The sequence below is a fragment of the Orycteropus afer genome, unplaced genomic scaffold (assembly GCF_000298275.1).
Source record: "Orycteropus afer afer isolate SDZICR_OR568_19922 unplaced genomic scaffold, OryAfe1.0 scaffold00354, whole genome shotgun sequence".
Taxonomy (NCBI): Eukaryota; Metazoa; Chordata; class Mammalia; order Tubulidentata; family Orycteropodidae; genus Orycteropus; species Orycteropus afer.
Genome location: NW_006921941.1, coordinates 1,222,277 through 1,243,853, shown reverse-complemented (window position 1 = coordinate 1,243,853; position 21,577 = coordinate 1,222,277). Strand labels below are relative to the sequence as shown.

Here is a 21,577-nt window from a genome sequence, read left to right as displayed (position 1 = left end):
GGTGGCTGCGATGATGGGCTCAAGTATAGCAGGGATTGTGGGGCTGGCGCGGGATCGGGCAGTGTTTCGTTCTGCTGTGCATGGAGGTCGCTATGAGTCAGAAACGACTCGTCGGCACTTAACAACAACAACAACCACCTGATTTTTCTACTGCTATCCTAACATGAGGAGGGTCTGGATGATGCAAACTGTTAAGTGCTCAGCTGCTACCTGAAAGCTTGGCGGTTCGAGTCTATCCAGAGGTACCTTAGAAGAAAGACCTGGTGATCTACTTCTGAAAAATCAGCCATTGAAAACCCTATAGAGCACAGTTTAACTCTGACACACACATGAGGTCACCATGAGTTGGAATGGACTTGATGGTAACTGTTATCCTACCATGGGGGTCCTGCCTTCCCACATCAGGGTAAGGAGCACTTCCAAGTGGGGTACCCAGCCTCATGTTCCTCTGTGACCACCCATTTTCCCACTTCTCAATTTCAGGGCCACATCAGGTCATCAAGTTGAAAAAACAGTTATTCCTGTTACTATTTATTGATTTTTGGGCCTGAATTCTAACCCCTTCCTATTGCTGGGAAGGGACCAAATGTGAAGCTCCCCGCAGGCAGCCATAGGCATCTCAGGGTATTAGCAGGGTAGGGATCATGGGAGAACACCAACCTTGAATTTGTCCCCCAGGAGTTTATGGACAATTTCTTCCTCCTCGTTGGCTGTTTTATTACAGAACTGAGAGAACAGCCTGATCCAACGATCCTTATCCTTAGCCTGCATGGAACAAGTATAGTGAAGGGTCATAGGTGTGCATGCACCCACATGGACTCACGGACACCCCACCTCCTTACTGACAGTCCCATCCATATGGGAGGGGATAGGCTATCATTCTAAAGCTCTTGCCATCAGGAAACACCATTAAACATGATCATCGAGGTAAACACTTCCTCTGCTTGGGACATTTCCTCCCCACTCTACCCACTCCAGATGGAGCCAAGCTAGTAAGGCTTAGGAAAATAAGGCTGAAAGGAGTTATACAGTGATTGGTCTCACTTTATGTAAGAGACATAATCCTGAAAAGGTGGTACCTATAAATCAAACACATGAATTGCTACTATCCAAGAAATTCTCTTAAAGATCAAAGGGGAAATGAGCCTCCATTCCCCACGCCTTATGCCTGATTTACAATTAGCCTACTCCTAAGGTTTTACATAGCAAGCGGTCCTCCTTTGGGAAACCAGAGAGAACTCTGTATCCAAGCCAGGGCCTTGAGGTGAGAAGACAGAGGCCAAGGGCTGAATGGGCCAAAGTCAGCTGCTCAAGAGGGGCAGGCGGGCTCACCTGCTTCACTGTGGCCACCATCCGGGCCATCAGCATGATGCTTGCAGTCTCAGGGGGATAATGAACACTCCTGGGGAGACAGAAAAAAGTTTGGCCTAGAAATTCCCTCCCCAGTAGCTGAGCTCAGGGAAGCCTAGTCTGATAGGTACAGAGAATACTTTGTACTAGTTTCACTTATAATCAAAGAAAGAAAGACACAGGCAGGGAACTTGGGCAGGACTTTGCATCCTTATGCACTTAATGAGGACCTTTGTGGGAGTGGGTAAAATGCTAAGAATGGCAGGACTGGCCATTAGCTGAGATTAAAGGCAAGGGGTTGGGTACTGTGGCCTGTATTTAACCCTAAGAATGAAGGGAAAATGGGGGGTACTTAAGAAAGATGGCTGATGAGCTGAGGCAGGCAGGGAAAGAGAGATAAAGGAAAGAAGAGAGGAAATGCTGCTTACCTCCATGCCTCCTGCAGCTTGTTGAGAGGATGCAAAGGGTCATCTTGGGAGGGCCCTGTGCACAGGACCTGGTGGTATTGCTCAGCAGCTGCCAGGCGACATTCTGCACTGCAGTACATCACCTATTAGGTGAGGTAGAAGTCAGCACCCTAGAAGCTGGCCATGGGGTGAGCAGGGGCTGAGGCACAGCTTGTAACTGCATTCCTTCTACAAACAGTCCCTGAGCAATAAGCACAAGGGTCTCTGAGGGCAGGGAGAGGGCACCTAACCCAGGCTTGTAAAACCACAAGAAGGGAAGACAATGTTTTAGGTAGAAGGGAAAACCCCTGCCAGGCAGAGGAGCAAGAGGAGGTCAAATGAAGAGGGCAAGCCCCCACCAAGCCTATTTTCTAGAAATGGAATTGAAACAGTGAAGCCAACACTAAAACAGTAACTAAGCCTTTTCAACATCTTACCCTCTGTTGGCATTCTCGAGGGCCAGGACCAGGCTGTTCTCACTCCCCAGGTAAGGCCTCCCCCCTCTGCCCAGGGATGCTCACCTGGCACTGGGGACAGTTCTGGTGGAGGTCCTTCCGCACAGTGCACAGCTCTGGGTAAGGCAGAACTTGGCCTGGTTTTCCAGTCAGCCTCTGGGCGTTCTCCTCTGCCTTCTCCAGGGCCCGAAGGCAGTGGTCACAGGCTGAGGGTAAGAGCCAGGCACGACCTTGTAAGTGCCTCAAGAGCAGAGTGCTTAACAGTGCCTGGCACACAGCAGTTTGTCAGTAAGTTTGCAAAGTGACTGAATAAATTAACAACTGACTACATTAATAAATGTAATGAATGAATGGATTTCACCTCCTCCCCCCCAGGAGCCTGCCCGCCCCGCCCCACCCCCCACCCCCCTTCTGACTCCCTGCTCCTCACTGGGACTCAGTATGGGGGGGCTTTCCCCACACACTGAAGTCAACTGGCCTTCCTTTCACAGATGGGGTCCAGGCTAAGAAAAATGTGCAAAAAGTATGTGGCCACAAAGCCCAAGGCATCCAACTTGCTTCTGAGCCCTAACGTGGCCTTCTTTGATCAAGAGCCACACGTCCTCCTCTTAGTGGTGTTCTCCTTTGGCTCAGAGCCCTTCAGCATGACATCCAGTCCCTTACACTATGGGACCAAGCTCTGAGTTCTGCCTAAGTGACAAGTCCTCTAGCCAGGGAGCACTGCTCTAATGCAGGCTCACAGCCCCAAATGGCCTGAGGTTGGTCAGAGGCATAGTTCTCAGGCATGTTTCTCCCAAAGGAAGATCAGTCAGTAGGGATCTAAACACCTCTCTTCCTGTGCACAAAGGTGACTGGGCCATGAGGAGCGGGAGAGGAGATGTGCTCACCTCGGTAGCGATAAAGTGCATTCCAAAGAAATTGAGCAGCCACCAGGGGCCGTTCAATGAAGATGGTCTCTCCCTTCCTGATCAGCTGTTTGGCAAATAGCCCTTTTCCCTAAGGGCAGAGAAGGGATAGGATGGCCATTAGAAGGGGTAGAGGACATAGCTCCAGTGACACCTGGAGGCCCATCCAGCCTCACTCCCATTGCCTCCCTCTCAGCAGAGGCCTCTGCCTACAGACGGTTCATGGAGAATGGACAGCACCCACCATAACCGCCTCCTCTAGAAATGCAGCTCTGACCTACTCTCAGTCACACCACTTGAAGACCATTCAGAGCAGGGGGACCGAACAGGGGCAGCCAGCTCAGAATACTCAGAAGAGAATTTTTAGAATGGCCAGAGCAGGGCTGAGGCTCATAGGAGGCTGGATCTCCTGTAGCAGGAGCCGGTGACAGTAGGGGAGCCTTCCATCAGTCAGCCACGTGCCTCTCCGGAAACCTGGCAGTGATGTTGTTGTTGTGATGTTCTTGTTGTTGCTATTGTTGCTGCTGCTGCTACTGCTCAGGGTTACAGAGAAATCCTACACCATAGGAGGGGGAGGCCCAGTTTAGGGAAGGGTGTACTCTACTTCCCTGGCCAGCTGGTACCTGCAGCACCTCAGAGTGCTCAGGTGTTGCACTGAAAGGAATGGGCTAATCCTAGCACCTGTCCTCATACTGTGAGCCTTTAAGTCAACTGTTTCACTTCTTTGCATCACTTTCCCCTTTGAAGAATGAGTATTAAAACATCTACCAGGTAGTTTTCAGGATGCAATGATACAGCACAGGTGAATGTACCTCGAAAGTGCTAGCTCCTTGCTACTCAAAGTGAGGTCCGTGAACTGGCAACATCAACTGTTAGAAATGCGGAATTTTGGGCCCCACCACAGACCCACTGATTCAGAATCTACATTTTAACAAGACTAAAATGATTCATATGCATGTTAAAGTTTGAGAAAGACTGGTAAAGCATTGCCTGTATTATGTAAGGATGAAAAATGAGAAAACAATTTCTAAATTGCCATCTCCCAAATGTGCAGGACTCAGGAGAGAGCTTCAGTATCTAGGCAGACCTTGTAGGGTACTTACTACCGCTGTTCACTTAGAGAACAGGAGCGGTGATCCTGCCAATACTGAGCCACCACAACAAAGGAAGAAAAGAAACTGACCCAGCAGTGAAATGTCCCCTCATATCATGGCCTTCCGAGTAGCCCTGGTTCGTACTAGACTGGTGCACTGGCCAGACAGGGATGCCTCCAAAGTTCAGAGTAGTAATTATGTGTAGACAGGACAGGCTCCGGGCAACCCACAAGCCGTAAATCTGAATCCTGTGAACAACTCAGGGAGTCTACCTAGCAGTAGATAACAGTAGTAGCACTAAAGTAATGGAAGAGCAGAGAAGAAACAAAACCACTGGGCCAAGCTGTGGACATACCCTTGACTGTCTTCCTAGAACTGTACCTGGTCATGCCTGTGGTAGACTAGTTGGTAATTCCTGAAAATCGTTCCTGTTAATGTCCAAAGACTACCCCCATGGGAGGACCCCAGCCTATATGATTTCATGATCCAGCTCTCTCAAACCTTAAAAGTAATTCTCGTTAAACTATTCAATAACAGAAAAAAATACAAAGTTTCTCCATGTTACCAAAAACAACAAAAAACCCAGCATAACAATGTGTTAACCTGAGGAAGACAGCACAAGGAAAAAAAAAAAAAAAAATCACAAACCAAACCCACTTGATGAATATGCAAAAAGCCCAGAATAATCCATCTTGTTATGTCAGGGTGGGTATGTGATTTTTCCCAGCAGCAGATCAGTGGCAGGCACTGAGAGAGCATCCAGGTCATTCTTTCAGAGCTGGGGTTTTGATAAAAGGCTGGACCGGATAATTGGGCAAGGAGGGCAGCTGAAGTGATGAAATCAAAGAGCAAGAGATTAGGAGGCTAAATGAAAGTAAAGGTGAATATCACTGCACAATAGAGGTCAAGGACCTGAGAGAGTATCACATTGTGCACTGAGGTAGCATGTGGTTGCTGAAATCAACCAGGAGCTTTAGAGCCCCTGAGGTGGAGGTGGGAGATGTGAGCAGCTGAGGAAACCAGGATATAGGGGAGCTGGTTTACCTAGGAAATTGGAATGCTCTAGAAGCCCCTGGAGTGGAAAGTTGGGCTGGGGAATTGGAGCCGTATAAAGATGAGATCAGGAAGAAACAAAGACTAGAGAACTGGCATCTTGGGCAAGGACTAAGAATACACACAACCACTATACATGATAAATTATTCAGTCTCACTGTTATGGATTGAATTGTGTCCCTCAAAAATGTGTTGTAAATCCTAACCCTGTGGCTTTAATTCTATTTAGGAATACACTGTCTTTATTATGTTAATGAGACAAGATTAGCAGCATAGGGTGTGTTTTGAGTCAATCTCTTTTGAGATACAAGAGATTAAACAAGCTAACAGGTGAACAGAGATGGGGTAAAACAGATGCCAGGACACGCGGAGATCTCCAAGGAAACAAGAAGGAGAAGCTAAAGAGACAAGGACCTTCCTCCAGAGCAGAAAGTGAGAGAAAAAAAACTTTCCTCTAGGGTCAGCACCATGAATTCAACTTATGGCCTCCTAAACTGGGGGAAAATAAATTTGTTTGTTAAAGCCACCCACTTGAAGTAGTTCTGTTATAGCAGCACTAAATAACTAAGACACTCACTAACCAAAAACTGTAAATGAAAACAAAGCAATACCATTTTGCACATAGCAATTGGCAAAGATAACTAAGTAAGAAAATACTTGGTGCTGGAGAGAACACAAGCACGTGTGCACAGAAATTAAGCTCCAAGACGTTTGAGCCAGTTTCCCAGATGAAAAATTAGACAAAACATAATGTCTGTAAGTAAGGGGTTGGTTGGTTGAATTAACTGTGGTCCTGCCATAAAATAGAATGTTACTCAGCTCTTAAAAATTAATACATAGAAATAGGATCATTGATAGTAAAAAAATTATTCCTGTATCAAAAAGCCAACCTCAAACCAAATCCATTGCAGGCAAGTTGATTCCAACTGATGGCAACCCTATGGACCAGAATAGAACTGCACCCCCACCCCACCCCCGCAAGGTTATCCAAGGCTGTAATCTTTAGGAAAGCTGATTACCACATTTTTCTTCAGCAGTGTGGCTGGTGGGTTCAAACCACCGACTTTTCAGTTAGCAGGTGAGTACTTTAATCACTGTGCCATCAGGACTCCATCAAAAAGCAGTTCTAAAAACGTAATTTGAATATATATTATTTGTACAAATATAGAAAAAAAATGTGAAAAATATCTTTGTATAATAGGTTTATGAGTGATTTTTATCTTTTTTTTTCCTTACATGTATTTTCTGCTTTTCTACAATGAACTTTTAAAACAGAATAAAAAGGATAAAATCATGTAACTATCCCACTTAAAAATAGAAGGCACTCTAGTGATGTAGTGGTTAAGGCATTTGGCTGCTAACCAGAAGGTTGGTGGTTCAAATCCACCAGCTGCTCTGCAGGAGGAAGATGAGGTGATCTACTTCTGTAAAGATTTATAGCCTTGGAAACCCAGTGGGGGTCACTAAAGTCAGAACTGACTTGATGGCAGGGATTTTGTTTTTTGTTTTTTTTAATCCCTCTTAAAAACCCTTCAAATGTTTCCACATCTTCAGGCTCCAGTCCTAATTCCATGATACTTTAGAGGAAACAGAAATTTCTTAATAGCTCTACTCTTCACTTTGGACAATGCCCCTCTCTACCAAGTATTCCTACTTGCTCTTACATACATACCCCTTCTTTGTGTGTGTGTGTGTCCATCCCTTCATGCACTCCTGCCCCCTGGGCTGTCTCCCTATGTATAAGTAGCCTCCTTTCTCCCATGACTGTTCTCTCCAAGGAGTGTATCTACCTCAGGTAAATGTTCAACTCATATACCTGTCTTTTGTTTGGCTGGAAGCCACAGGTGCGGGTTCAATTCCAGACCCGAAGGGCAGCTAGGGGCCATAGTCTCAGTGGTTCCACCAGGCTCTATCAGACCAGCAAACCTGGTCTCCTCCCCCTTTTTTTTTCTCCAAATGAATTTGAGTTTTGTCCCACATTGTTCTCCCTCTCTACCCAGGATATCCTACACAGATCCCTCTCCAAGTGGTTGACAGTGGTAGCTGGGCACCATCTAGTTCTTCTAGTCTCACAGTCATATAGGCTGCAGATCAGATAGTGTACCAGTCGCTAGGACTAATTGTTTCCATGAATTTTTGGTTTTCTTCATTCTTCTTTGCTCTGGATGTGGAGAGACCCATTGTTGCATCTAGATGGCAGCTTACAAGCTTTTAAGATCCCAGCCGCTACTCACTACTTGCCAAAGTAGGAGGTGGAACAATGTTTTGTGTAGAATGCTATACCAATTGAGCTTGATGTCCCCTGCAGCTATGGTCCCAAGCCCACAGGTTCAACTACTTGGTCCCTCTGGGTAGCTGGCTGTGACCAAGAAGTGACTACAACCTTGACCCTTGTCAGCTCGACTATACACCTGGGAATTCAGATCATACAAATAAGCTTATAAGACCATTGTCATACATACCCCTTCTTAAAAAAAAAATCACAGAAGCAGAGGTCCAAGCTATGGCACAGCAAAGGAGTCTGTGCTGTTGCCCAGCTATCTCCTGTAAGCAACCAGGGCTTAGAGGCTTATCAAGGTAAGAAGCCACCAATGAACAGATGGTATCTGGCTTCCTTTCATGGGGAGCATCTGGAGCCTTAAAAGCCTATTTAGAATAGGTGCACATCTATAACTAATCAAAAAAAACCCCAAGAAGACAAGTTACTCCTTTGTGGGTAACTTAAGACCTGCTTACCTCAGAGATGAGGTTCCACACATAGCAAGGTGAAGGGTTGGTAAGTCCATGCAGAAGACACTTTTAAAATAGTGATCATCAAATTTCTATAGAAATTCTTGATCAAAAATGGAGATTGTGAAGGAGCTCAAAAGAACTAAATGTTTGGCATAAGAGGCTGTAGCCAAAGATTTAGGCCAGACTCCATATTTCTCTGCATACTGCTTATTCTGACCTGACCTTCAAAAGTCAGCTAGCCAGCATACCTCAGGAAGCCTACAGGGTCCCCTCGTCCCTCTTCCTCTCACAACATGCTCCCAGGAACAACATTCACTCAGGCTGGCCCTCAAAATATTCATAAACTGTTAAATGATTCAAACTTTACGATTAGCAAAATAATGTTTAAAGGATCTCGCCACTGTCCTGTGTCTGTTCAAGCCTGAGATTGTAAATGTCAACCAATCAGAATTTTTTCCTTGTAAGTTCCCGGATTTCTGTATTTAAGCTCTGTGAAAAATTCCTTTCCGCAGTACTTTCATGAATCCCCAGGAATTGCTGTGGATTCCGGATCGCTATGTTCCTTCGATAAACTCTTTGCTTTAATTTTAACAGAAGCTCTAGTATGCTCCGTCAGCAATCTAAGACCATTCCTGAAGGGTCCTGTTCTCTCTCCTCACCCCTCACCCAAATCTCACTAAGAAAGTTCCCTCAGGACCCACGCTTTTTGGCATCTCAGTTCCCTCTGCCCAGCACGTACCCGTCCACCGCTCCCAAGGCCCAGCAGCAATGTCCCCCAGCCCCTCCCCCAGCAGCCTCGGTAGGGCTGCTGACAGGCGGGCCCGGTTCCGCGGGGAGGGGGCGCGCAAGGAGACTCCGGAGGCCCCTGGTCCACCGCGTGACCACGCCCTGAGCCTGCGCGTGGGGACCGGTAGGGAGCCACCAGGCAGCGAGCTGGGCCGCAGCATCCGAGTGGTAGAGAAGCTTCTAGCCTCTGGGATTGGGGTCCCAGGGGATTGTCTCCAAGGCCAAAAGCGATAAGGGTTCCCGGCGAAATCCGCCCTGGCCTCACCTTGGAGCTGCTCACGAAGCGGACTTCCACGGTTACTGGGGCCCGGCCCGCCACGCCCACGCAGAAAGAGAACACGTCGCACATGGAGGCCGCCATCTTGGGGGCGCCGGCGCCTCCGCCTCCTGACCCTTAACCCTGCCTCGACCCGGGAAGCCCCGCCCTTCGCTGGCCCCACCCCTGGCCCAAGTGTCGGAGAGGCCGGGAGGGTTCGTGTGTCCATTAGTCTCAATTTGGATCGGTCTTGTCTGTGTTTAGGCCTGATTGGTTGTTTGTGTGTAGCTAGGCCTGCCTTTGTGCTTTTATTTCTGTGCAGTTTAGTTGTGTCTTCGTGGTTAGTATGTATCTCTATAGTAGAGGCTGTATGTCCAAGTTCCTGTACCATATCCTGAAACTCGCCCTGGAGCACATTGACCCAACCTATCCATCCTATAACCCTTTTAGCAGTAGGCAGAAATAGGAAAGATCAAGTTGGACTTTTGCTTCTCTTAGACTCTTCAGTATCGGTCTGGGGGTGGTAGAGGGGGCCATAGTGGACGTCAAGAGATATGAAACTCACTGCTAAGGAGTGGGATCTGACTTAGCGACCCCTCCTTGGGTTTCTTAGGCAGTATCACTACAGAAGTAGTGGCTGGTGGGTGAGATCTGAGGACCCCTGAAATTATATGCAGAATTGAGTATGCACACTGACCTGAGAACAGCAGGGCAGAAGTATATTCTCTCATTTAGAACTCCTAAAATGCTGCAAGCCACTGACATATAGCATTTGTCCCCACAGCTTGACCTGACCACCATGCCTTGTTACTGTGTTTCCGTGCCCCCTAAATGATGTCCCTTGTCCCTTGAGAAGGCATCTGTCAGCATCTGCTCTGGTCTCATGGTGACATTTGGGCATCGAGTGAAGCCAACGAAACTCCACTGCCATCAAGTCAATTGCCTCATTTTTCTCCAGCAGAAGAGCTGGTGTGTTTGACCCGCCAACCTTTTGGTTAGTAGCCAGATGCCTTAACCACTATGCCACCAGAGCTGAGTGAAACTTAAACCCACTGTCATCGAATGGATTCCAGCTCACAGCGAGTCCCATTGGGTTTCCAAGGTACAAAGTAGATTGCCTTATCTTTCTCTCATGGAGCAGCTGGTGGGTTTGAACCACCAACCTTCTGGTCAGCAGCCAAACACCTTACCCACTGTGGTAGTTAAAGTTGCATATCAACTTAACTGGGCATGGTTGAGTGTCTGGGCAGCTGGTGATAGTTGTTCCTCATGATGAGACTGGCAATCAACTCCATGGTGGAATCTGCCACGAGCAGCTGAGTAGCTGCTTTAGGGATGTTGTCTGCTTCCCATAAATAAGGAGAAGCTTTGGGATTGGTCTCTAGCCTTTTGACATGCTTGAACCCTGTATGTAGCCAAGTCGTCATTCAGCAGCCTTCCATGCCCTGCTCATCTTGGGATTTCATCTGGACTTGAATTCGTGGCCTGCCATGTTGTTTGGCAACATTGGGACTGTGCCTTTTTACTTGTCAACCTTGGCTTGTCAGCCTCAGCAGCCAGCAGCTGAGTGAAGAAAAGCTCCAGCTTCAGTGGACAGGGAGTAGGAGGCAGAGCTGAAGCCCAAGCTTGAGGGGCTTTCACCCAGCCCCTAGAGCCTGGCACTTGGAACTCAGACTAAAAGCCTCCAAAAGTGTAAGAGAATAAACTCCTGTTTGTTCAAGCCATTCCATTTGTGGTATATTCTTGTCAGAGTGGCACTAGGAAATCAGAACACCCACCATGCCACCAAAGCTCCTTGAGTGGAGCCTTGTTGTTGTTGTTGTTATGTGCCATCGAGTCATCCCTGACTCATAGCGACCCCTCCTTGGGCTTCCGAGGCAGTATCACTATGGAAGTAGGATTGCCCAACTTTCCTTCCAAGGAGTAGCTGGTGGGTTTGAACCGCCAGCCCTCTGGTTAGCAGTCAAGTGCCTTAGCCACTATGCTACCAGAGCTCCCTGAGTGGAGCCTAGTAACTGCTTAACAGGTAACTGTTGATTTACCAGAAAAAAAAAAGTTGAACCTTTTCCTGGAAAAGGCAGATGCAGTTGGTTTCTAATAGAGTTAACTTTAAGGCCAGTGTTAGGAAGCATTTCCCTGAAGGACCAGGACAGAGCAGAGTTCTCCAAGCTGGATCCTGGCCTTCCAAGTCTGCAAACTGGGTGAGAGGATGGTCCTCTTGGGGGCAAATGATACTTTGAAGGCGAGGCCACACCTACACCCTGCTTTTCTTCAGAAATCCCTGCACAGAGAACAGCTAAGGATATCTCTCATACCACCATGTGGCAGCACAGGCATCTTTCCACCACAGACATGACTCTTCACCTCCATCACTAGGAGCCATTCCAGATTCTGATCAATACTCTCAACAGAGACCGGCCCAGAAATGTGGAGCTCTAGAAATGCTGGTGGCAGGCCTCACAGGGGTCTGCTATCAGCCTGGCATCTTAGGGAAAAAGTGAGCAGATTCTTTGGAAGGAATGGGAGTCATGAGGGTCATAAAAGGGAAATAATAACCATCTTGTGAAAATACAACAGAGTTTATAATAAAATGCTAGTCTTGCCAAAGATAGTAAAATAGTGCCTAAGGCATATGACTGCTAACCAGAAGGGTGGTGGTTCAAACCCACCAGCCACACCTCGGAAGGAAGATTAGGCAATCTACTTCCATAGAGATACTGCCTCGGAAACCCAAGGAGGGATCGCTATGAGTCGGATTCGACTCGACAGTAGTGAGTTGAGTTTGGTTTGTATCTAAAGTTGAAGAGGAAGTTGAGGCAAATAGCTGGATGCTGATCAGGGTAGCATGTCTGCTCCAGGAAGGCAGCTGGGCCCGTGCTCCTTCTAAGGGTGGTAACAGTTCAGACAAAACAAAAAAACTAAGAAACTAGGGAGAAGGGGGCTAAATGGTCTCTTTGCTGCCTCCTCCTTACTCTTGACTCCACTAGCCCTGGTAGGAAAGAATCTTCTATGCCCAAACACTGATTCAAGAAGGCTCTTTTCTCACAGCCAGGCCAGGAAAAGATTAATCCCTGAGGAGTCCAGGACAGTGTAGAACCCAGCACTCCCTCAGGTGAGGAGGGCCTTAACAGTCACTGAACTTAGCACTAGGCCTGGCACCTTTTAAGTGCTTCACAGACATCACCTCATCCCTGGAAGGTATAAATTAACAACACACTCATTACACAGAGACAAAAGGCTCAGAAGTTCAGTAACTTGGCCAAGGACATAGAACTGAAGATCAACGTCTGTGCCTCTGACCATTACATTACTCCAACCTCCCAGGAATCTATATAGAAAATGGAGCCCCTTGACAGGTTAGATTTCTCTGGTGCCCTGTGGCTCTGAGAAGGCTAAATGTACATGTGAGGGAGAGAAGTCCAGTGGGTGTCCCCAGGAAGAACGAGCCCAGACATCCTGGGTAGAGCCTCTGCCCAGTCTTCAGCTGTCCACTCCTGAGTCGATGTCTTCACTCTGGATGCTGGTGTCAGAGCTGCTGAAGGGCTTGTCCAGAGAGGCAGCTGTGGCGGATGAGGCCAACAGTTTCAGCTTTTGCTGCTTCTGATACTTGACCCTGCGATTTTGGAACCAGACCCTCACCTATAATTGGGGGCAGTGGGCAGAGATCAGAATGTGACCAAAGTTTCTGCTTCTTCCCCATTCCTACTGTGACCTCCTCTCTCTGCCTGGTAAAAACATGCTTTTTTCTAAGGGAAGTACCTCTCCAAAACATTCTTTCCTAAATTGCAGTCACCATTCATACATTCATTAAGTATCTAATGAGCTCCTCCTATGTGCCAGACATGGTCCTAGGTGATGGTGATACAGTGGTGAGCAAGAGAAGAGATACATGAGGTCTGGTGGAGGAAGACTAATATCAAATATGAACAAAAACATATATAAACACAGATGAAGGTAGGAACAGGAGGCTGGGAACCAGCAATTAAGCCAAGGCTGAGAGAATGAAAGATCAATCTGGTAGCAGGACATGGGACAACTTGTAAGAAAGCTATGAAGTAGAACAAAAGCTTGGTGTGTTTGAGGAGCAGAAAGGTGGGTAAACCAAACCAAACCAAACTCACTGCCATCGAGTCAGTTCCGACTCATAGCGATCTCTCCTTGGGTTTCCAAGGTGGTATCTCTATGGAAGTAGATTGCCCACCCTTCCTTCTGAGGAGTGGCTGGTGAGTTTGAACCACCAGCCTTCTGGTTAGCAGTCAAATGCCTTAGGCACTACACTACCAGAGCTCCCAAAAGGAGGGTAACACAGTCAAAATGTAAGAGTAAGAGAGGAAAGTGAAGGGAGGGAAATGGTTGAGGTTAGCAAGAGTCAGATCACCAAGGACCCTGAAGACTGTCAGGTTTGAGGCTTTATAAAATGTGACATAATCCTATTGATATTTTATGTGAATTGCATGTCTGGCTATTTTTTAAAGAATGGATTAAAGCAGAAGCTGGGAGACAGTTGGGACACTTGCTGTGATCCAGTGAGATCTGCAAGTTGTGGAAGTTGAGACCAATGGAGAGACACTAAAAATTCCAGGTATATTTTGGAGTTTGGAGGTGACAAGGCCTACTGATAGATTAGAAGTGGGGGAGAAGGAGGAATCAAAGATGAGTAGGTTTTTGAGCAACTGGGTAGATGGTGCAGTCATTTATGAGGAAATAAACAGGTTTGGGCCGGGGGAAAAAAATCAAGAATTGAGGTTTAGACTTGTTAACTTTTAAGTGCCTTCTTATGAGACATCCAAGTAGGGATGATATATGAGTAAGAAGAGCAAGGACAAATGTGGGACTTGTCAGCTTATAGATGGTGTTCAAAACTATCTAGATGAGTCTGCTGGGAGTAGATGAGGTCTGGTGGAAAGAGACTGTGAGGTCACAAAGTACTGAAGTAATCTGCAAAGGAGGCAGAAGTGGCCACCAAAGAGCTGGTAAGGAAACCAAGACAATGTGGTGTCCTGGATGTCAAGGGAAGAGTGTGTTTCAATAGAGGAAAGGGTGGTCAACTGCAATGAGTACTGCTGGGTGGCAGACTAAGATGAGGAGAGTATCTATTGGATTTGGCAACATGGAGGTCATTAGAGACCTTGATGATAAATTTCAATAGAATGGTGGGGAAAGAAGTTATATTGGAATGAAGTGCAGTACAGGAGGCAGTGCACAGGGCAAGTTCTTAAGAACTTTGCCTATGAAAAGAGCAGAAAAACAGTATGATATTTGGAGAACAATATGGGAGTCAAGGGAATATTTATTATTATCAACATCTAGTCCCTTGAAGACCTACTTAAATTTACCATCTGCTCTTTATTTAGCATGGAAATATTACAAAGTTTTAGATGAGTTTCTGGATTAACATGTGTTGTTCCCTTAATGTAATTTCACATGGGACTGTTTTTCTCATCAGATACAGTGTATGCCAGTGATTAGGGCCTGTCTCCCTCATTGACCTGGCACAGATGATGAAGGCCCATGTCACCCCCAGAAAGTGGTGTCCGTCCCCAGATGCAGCCCATACCCCACTGGATCACCTGCTCCCACCTGGTTCTCGGTAAGGTTGAGCCGGGCTGCCAGCTGGGCTCTCTTCTTCCCCACCAGATTGTGCTGTTTTGCAAACACTTTCTCCAACTCTACCAGCTGCTCCAAGTTAAACATAGTTCTAACCCTCTTTCGTTGATCAATGTCAGGAAGATCCTCTGCTGCGGACCACTCTGGGGGGTCCCAGAGTCCTGGGCAGTGAGTCAGCTCCAAGCCTAAAGAGCAAGCATCAGGAGGGGGCATTAGCGAGCACCTACTTATCCCCCACCTTGGAGGAAGAGAACACACAGGGCTCCACTGCCATGCCTTCCCCTTGGCTAAGTAACGCAACAAGAAGGCAGAGTGGGAAGAGACTGCACAGAAATAACAGAAGATAAGTAAATGAGAAAGAAGGGACAATGCTGAATACTTCTACATCCACTACTCTCCACTGAGTCGCTTAACCTCTGGTCCCCAGTAGGAGTTACCAAACCTCTGTGTCTCCTTGCCCTCATTCTCCTTTCCATGGCTACTTCATGAAATCCCATGGGATGAGCAGAGAAGGGACCTCAATAGACTCACCCTTTTCATTCATTCAGCAGATACTTTTTGATTGCCAACTATGTGTCAGGCATGGCTTCAATGTCTTCATGAATGTTATAGATTGAAATGTGTGCCTCCAAAACAGCTGTTGAAATTCTAACCACTGTACCTCTAAATAAGGAGCTCTGGGGGTGCAGTGGTTAAGGCATTTGGCTGCTAACCAAAAGGTCAGTGGTTTAAACACACCAGACACTCCACAGAAGAAAGATGAGGCAGTCTGCTTCTGTAAAGATTTACAGGCTTAGAAACCCAGTGAGGGTCACTGAGTCAGCATCAACTCAATGGCAGTGAATTTGGTTTTGGTTTGATACCTATAAATGGGGTTTTATTATGTTAATAATATCATCCCAGTGTAGGGTGGGTCATAAATCTAAACACTTCTGAGTTATAAAAAAGCAGAATAGACAGACACACACAAGGGGAAGGTACTATATCGAAGACAAATGCACACAGCAGGTACATGTATAAGCCCAGGAATGCCAAAGATTATTGGCTACTAAAAGCTGAACTAGATAAAGACTTCCATTTAGAGCCATGTACTGAATTTGGTCTCATAGCCTCCTGAACTGTGAAAAAATTTCTGGCCTTTAAACCCACTCACTTGTGGTATTTCTCTTATGGCAGCACTAGGTAACTAACACATTGGAATTTTAGAAGTGTGGTGTTATAAAGCCTGAACAATTTTCGTTCTTATTTTCCTCATTGGTGACATAAGGAAGTGATGAACCATGCAAAAGGTCATGTAGGTGGATATTAATGCTGGAAGACAAAGTTACCTCAACAGTTAAATTCTTACTGAGATTTAAGTGCCCGGGATGCCAGAATCCTTTCCCTGCCCCTGCAATAAGAGAGCTATGAGGGAGTTGGCTCATAGCAGTCAAGAGTAGAGCCCAAGTTGATACCAACAATGAACAGTGAGTCAGGACTGGGGTCTGGGCATTCACCAGCTCCTACCAACCTTCATAAGGAGTTCTGGTGGTGCAGTGGTTAGGCACTCTACTGCTAATGGAAAAGGTAAGCTCCAAGAGAAAGACATGGCAGTCTGCTTCTGTAAAGATCACAGCCTTGGAACTAAGGGGAAGTCCTAGCCTGTCCTATAGGGTCACTATGAGTCAGAGTTGACTGGACTATATACAATGAGTTTAGCAACTGAAGACCACCACCATTGGCATCCACTTCTCCCAGCAAAGACAGCGGCCTGGGTTAGGGACAAGAGCTGTCTTGGGGGAAGCCTGTGCCACCAAGCTTATCCAAAGAGGTTATGGTAGAGTGTCAAGGCACTATATATAATCCCTTCTCAAGGTGTGAGGGACCCAGAGCAAGGCTTCCAGTCTTCTGAGACCCTCCCTGGCGCACCTGTGTCCACTCCTACCTCTTCCACCTGCTCAGTAGCGTGCAGGGGAACGAGGCGCCAGGGTCTGGTCTCAGTGAATCCTTCTTTTGGGGCTCAGTTTCAAGGTCGTAGGGATCCTTCCCAACCCCTGTTTGTGGTTCTGAAACTCAGGGACTTCTCCGCTATCCCTGTAATCCTCCACTCTCCATCTCCTCCCCCCATTTCTCCTAACGGGGAAGCCCGAGCACCCAGTACCTGTAACGCCAAGGCCTGGAAGAACGCAGAAGTGAGCCGCGCGCAGCCCCAGCACAGGGGTCTGAGGACCCAAAGGGTAAAGACCCACGCCCAGATAGGCGGGCAGCCAAGTCGCCGTGCATGCCCAAGGCAGAACCGGACCCGGGGACCATGAGGGAACTGCCCAGAAGCCCGGGGCGGCGTAGGCAGAAACTGATAACTGGGAGGCGGCCGGTGCGCTGGGGTCCGGCCTAGCCAGGATGGCCTCGACGGAGAAGGAGGACTCGAGGCGGCCAGGGCTACTTTGGGTGCTCCGGGCATCCGCCCGCGGGGTGACGCCTGGGGCCGCGGGGCGGCGCTGGAGCAACCCCGCCTGGGGCGCGGGAGAGCCGCCAGAGCGCGGGGCCTGGACCGGGGAGCCGGAGAGAGCTGGCAATCGGCGGCGACGCGGCCCGGGGCTGGGCATGTCAAGGTCCTCACTCTGACGGGGGCAGGGAAGAGGGCAGGCAAGGCGAGCGAGGAGACCCTGCTAAAGGGAGACTTTGGTCAAGAATAACCGCAGCCGTCCGCGCGGTCTCTTAAATTTGGCGGGGCGGAACGGGGCGTGTCCTATTTCCCGGAGATCCGCGCGGGGCCTAGTGCGCGCCGCCGACGTCTGAGACAACCTGGTGTCGGTGCGCGCGGGGGCTTCAGAGGATGCAGTGCACCCCGGGCGAGCCAAGCCCCGCACAGCGCCGAGGAGTGTACTTTCTCCCTCGGCTTTAAAAAAATGCCCATACTGGTGCGGTCGGCGAAAAGTTCCTGAGCTCGCTACTGCTCGCTGGGAAATCCTGGACGAGCCACTCAGCCTCTAGGTACCCTCTGCCCCTTGTAACAGGAACAGTGTTGCCCATCTTGTCGGGGTTCGGGGTTCGGCGTGGCAACGCTGTGAACTGGGATCTACTTATCAGGGTTTTTTTTTTTTTTTTGATCCTTACCGGGACTTACTTGCGTCCACATCACCTAGGACCCCACTGGAAGCATCTTTCCTATATCCAGAAAGGTGGAAAGCAAAAAATTAAAGGAAGGGTTTTTATAATACATAAATCTGTAGAGTATTGTAATGGGTTCAAGATACTGATTCCAGATAATTTATTATTACTGATAGGGGTTGACGGTCTACAAAACTTAAGTTGTATGGGTGTCGGACAGGCATTTTTGTCCCCAATTTACAGATAGACAATCAGTACTTACTAGCTGTTGTCCTTGGTAACAAAAAAGTTACTATTTGTATCCCCTATAAAACCAGAAAACCACACCCACTGCCATCGAGTCCATTCCGACTCATAGCGACCCTATAGGGCAGAATATAACCGCCCCAAAAGGTTTCCAAGGCTGTAAATCTTCACAGAAGCAAACTCATCTTTCTTACCTGTAAAGTGGATAAAAAATAGCACTTACATCATAGGGTTGCTGTGAGGATTAAATGAGTTAATGCATGTAAAGCTTTTAGAATTGGCCTGATGCACAGTGAGCGATATGCTGTGATTGTAGGGTTTAGCGGCTTAACGGATTCCTGACTCCCAGGCTCCCATCGCATTATTGTTGTTGTTATGTGCCGTGGAGTGGGATTCAACTCATAGTGACCCCTCCTCGGGTTTGCCAGGCGGTATCATTACAGAAGTAGATTGCCCAACTTTCCTTCCTGAGGAGTGGCTGGTGGGTTTGAACCGCCAGCCTTCTGGTTAGCAGTCAAATGCCTTAGACACAATGCTACCAGAGCTCCCTATCGCATTACGTCTTCCCAAATCAATGCCCAATATTGAAACTACCCGATCAGATCGAGGGCGGTTCTGTGTCATTTGGATATATTTCAGACACAAACATGTCCCCCTGCTTCAACGTAGGGACGGATGCAACTTTGCTAGGGTGGGCGGCCGCAGGACACACACACACACACACACACACACACACACACACCTTCAGCAAACATTGGCCACAGCCTGAGCAGCCTCCCAATTTGGAGCGTGAGATCATCCGCGGACGAAATGAGCAGCTGGAAGCTGGACTGGCCGCAGATGTAAGCTTATGGTGTTCTGGCCACGGTGTGATGGGTCAGAGAAGAGGGAACGCAAACCGTTGCACTGAGAACGGGCCTTGGGGGGATGCTACCTTATCTGAGATCAGACCCACTGGGAGTTGGGAAAGTCGAATGAAGTTTCTAGAGACACTCTCCCACCTCAATAACTTAAATACACCACCCGGCATCTCAACGTGTTCCTTTTTAGGAGATTTTCCTCGGAAAGGTACCCCTAGGAACCGCCCAGACAGAAGTGCCAAGGCACCAACAGCTCACTTTGTGAGAAGGGATGCGGGAACCAACCATTTCAGACCCATAAAGATACCAGTTCATGCTGTAGTGGGACAGTGGAACACTAATTGCAAATGTAGATTTTGGAGTTAGACAAACCTAGCCTCAATTTCCAGCTTTGTCATCGAACACTTCCATAACCTCAGATATGTGGTTTGTTCACTCCAAGCCCCAATTTTCTGTAAAATGGGAAAGATTTCTTAGGTGGCAAAATAATATTTACCGGATGGAATGTGTTACAAGAATTAAATGAGATTGTATTTTTTTTTTTTTTAAGTTAATTGTCCTACAAAGAAAATAAAGAACTCAATAAATGGTAGCTATTCGGAAGGAAGGTTGGGCAATCCTACTTCCGTAGTGATACTGCCTCGGAAACCCAAGGAGGGGTCGCTATGAGTCGGGGCGACTCAACGGCAAATAACAACAACAACAACAAATTGTTGGGAGATGGAACTCTGGTGGCAAAGTGCCTAAGGCATTTGACTGCTAACTAGAGGGCTGGCGGTCCAAACCCACCAGCCACTCCCCGGAAGGAAGATTGGGCAATATACTCTCGTAGAGATACCACCTCGGAAACCCAAGGAGGGGTTGCTATGAGTCGGATTAACTCTACAGCAGTGAGTTTGTTTTTTTGTGGATTGGAGGGGGGAAGCTATTGACAATAGCAGATGAGCTGGGCTAAACTAATGCTGGGCTTAAAGTGGTGCATTGATAGAATGGGGCCAGATTTATAGGGCCCAGAGAAAGTGTCTGCTTCATGTCAACAAGAATCTCAGTGGGTTAATCTGCCAGCAACATGGAATCATGAGGAAGTAACAAAGAACAATACAAAACTTGTAACTTGGAAGGCTTATAAACATTTTGATAAGACTGCTAATTTTTAGGAGAAAATAATTTGGTCATTGTGTCTGTAGGGCTGGATTTGCAGTACATAAATTCAATATATTTCCATACATAATTATCTATTTTCTGTTGTTTCACTCCCCTACCCCATCAGACTGTAAATTCTTTTGGATAGGCATTAATATATTCTCGTTTTACATATAATAGAGAAAGAGAAGTTACCTGACTAGTAGCTTCAGATCCCCACTAGCTATGCGAACCTTAAGCAAATTTGGCTTTAATTTGCATTTCCCTGAATGTTTTCCTGTTGAACATCTTTTCCTATGCTTATCACCACGTAGGTGTCTTCTTTTGCATGAAGTGTCTGTTCAAGAGTTTTGCGATTTTTTATATTGAATTAGTATCTTTTTCTTGTTAATTTGTAAGAATATGTGTATATAGATAAAAACAAAAACAAAACCTACTGCCACAGAGTCAATTCCTACTCACAGAACTGTGTAGGACAGAGTACAACTGCCCCACAGGATTTCCAAGGCTGTAAATCTTTAGGGAAGCAGACTTTCTCATATGTAGAGCTAGATATAGCTATTTTGGATTCAAGTCCTTTGTTGCAAAATATATAGAAGCAAATATCTTCTACTCTGTGGCCTGGCTTTTCATTCTCTTATATTATTATTTCTTAACATTGTGGTAAATATATAAGAAAACATTTGCCATTTCTACATTTTTTATATGGAAAATTCAGTGACATTAATTATGTTCATTATGTTGTATAGCCATCACCATTATCGGTTTCTGAATTCTTAATTATTTTTCTAAATTTTATTTAACTTGTTGAAGAGTATACATAGCAAAACACACACCAATTCAAGTTTCCACATGTACAATTTAGTGACATTGATGACAGTCTTAGAGCTGTGCACCATTATCATCCTCCTTTTCAGAGTTGTTCCTCCCTCCTTAACATATACTCACTACCTCCTGAGGTTCCTATCTAATCTTTCAAATTGCTGTTGTCAATTTGATCCCATATAGATAGTTCTTGAAAGTGCTGAAGATAGACTTTTTAAGCTAAACCATTCTTTGGTTTTAAGATGACTTCAGGGGATATTTTTGGTTTAAGGTTACAAGATTATCTCAGGGCAATAGCTTCAGTGGTTCATCCAGCCTCCCTGGCTCCAAAAAATCTGAGCCCATGAAAATTTTAAATTATTTTCTGCATTCTCCCCACCCCACCCCCTTTTGATCAGCATTCTATGGAATCTTTGATCAAAGTGTTCAGTAATGGTAGCCAGACACCATTCAGTTCTTACCGTCTCATGCAAAGGAGGCAGTTGTTCATGGAGGTGATTATCCATACCTTCCATATCCTCCTATTTCTGATTCTTCTTCCTCTGTTGCTCCAGGTGAACAAACATCAATTGTTGTATCTTAGTGTTTTTTTAATGAACAAAATTCCTAATTTTAATGACCTGCTTTTATGTCCTTTTAAAGAAATCTTTGCCTGCCCCAAGTCATAAAGATATTCTCCTGTAACTTTTTTTTTTTTTTTTAAATACTTTGCTGCTTTATCTTTTTCT

General features: G+C 46.6%; 2 protein-coding genes across 2 annotated transcripts in view; both read right to left on the bottom strand.

Moving 5' to 3' along the window:
- Window positions 1-9,183, bottom strand: part of SMYD5 (SMYD family member 5) — a 17,137-nt gene extending 7,954 nt beyond the window's left edge. The window contains exons 1-6 of the mRNA XM_007952607.2: window positions 9,088-9,183; window positions 3,139-3,247; window positions 2,318-2,457; window positions 1,779-1,900; window positions 1,333-1,402; window positions 661-765 (exon numbers count right to left, since the gene is read on the bottom strand). Coding sequence (XP_007950798.1) covers window positions 661-765; window positions 1,333-1,402; window positions 1,779-1,900; window positions 2,318-2,457; window positions 3,139-3,247; window positions 9,088-9,183 — 642 coding nt within the window. The remainder of the gene's footprint in view (window positions 1-660; window positions 766-1,332; window positions 1,403-1,778; window positions 1,901-2,317; window positions 2,458-3,138; window positions 3,248-9,087) is intronic.
- A 3,375-nt stretch (window positions 9,184-12,558) lies between these two features.
- Window positions 12,559-17,270, bottom strand: NOTO (notochord homeobox). The gene is made up of 3 exons (XM_007952667.1): window positions 16,826-17,270; window positions 14,659-14,870; window positions 12,559-12,717 (listed from the first exon to the last, which is right to left on the bottom strand). The coding sequence occupies exons 1-3, from the start codon at window positions 17,268-17,270 to the stop codon at window positions 12,559-12,561; spliced, it is 816 nt and encodes a 271-aa protein (XP_007950858.1).
- Between the last annotated feature and the right edge of the window lie 4,307 nt (window positions 17,271-21,577).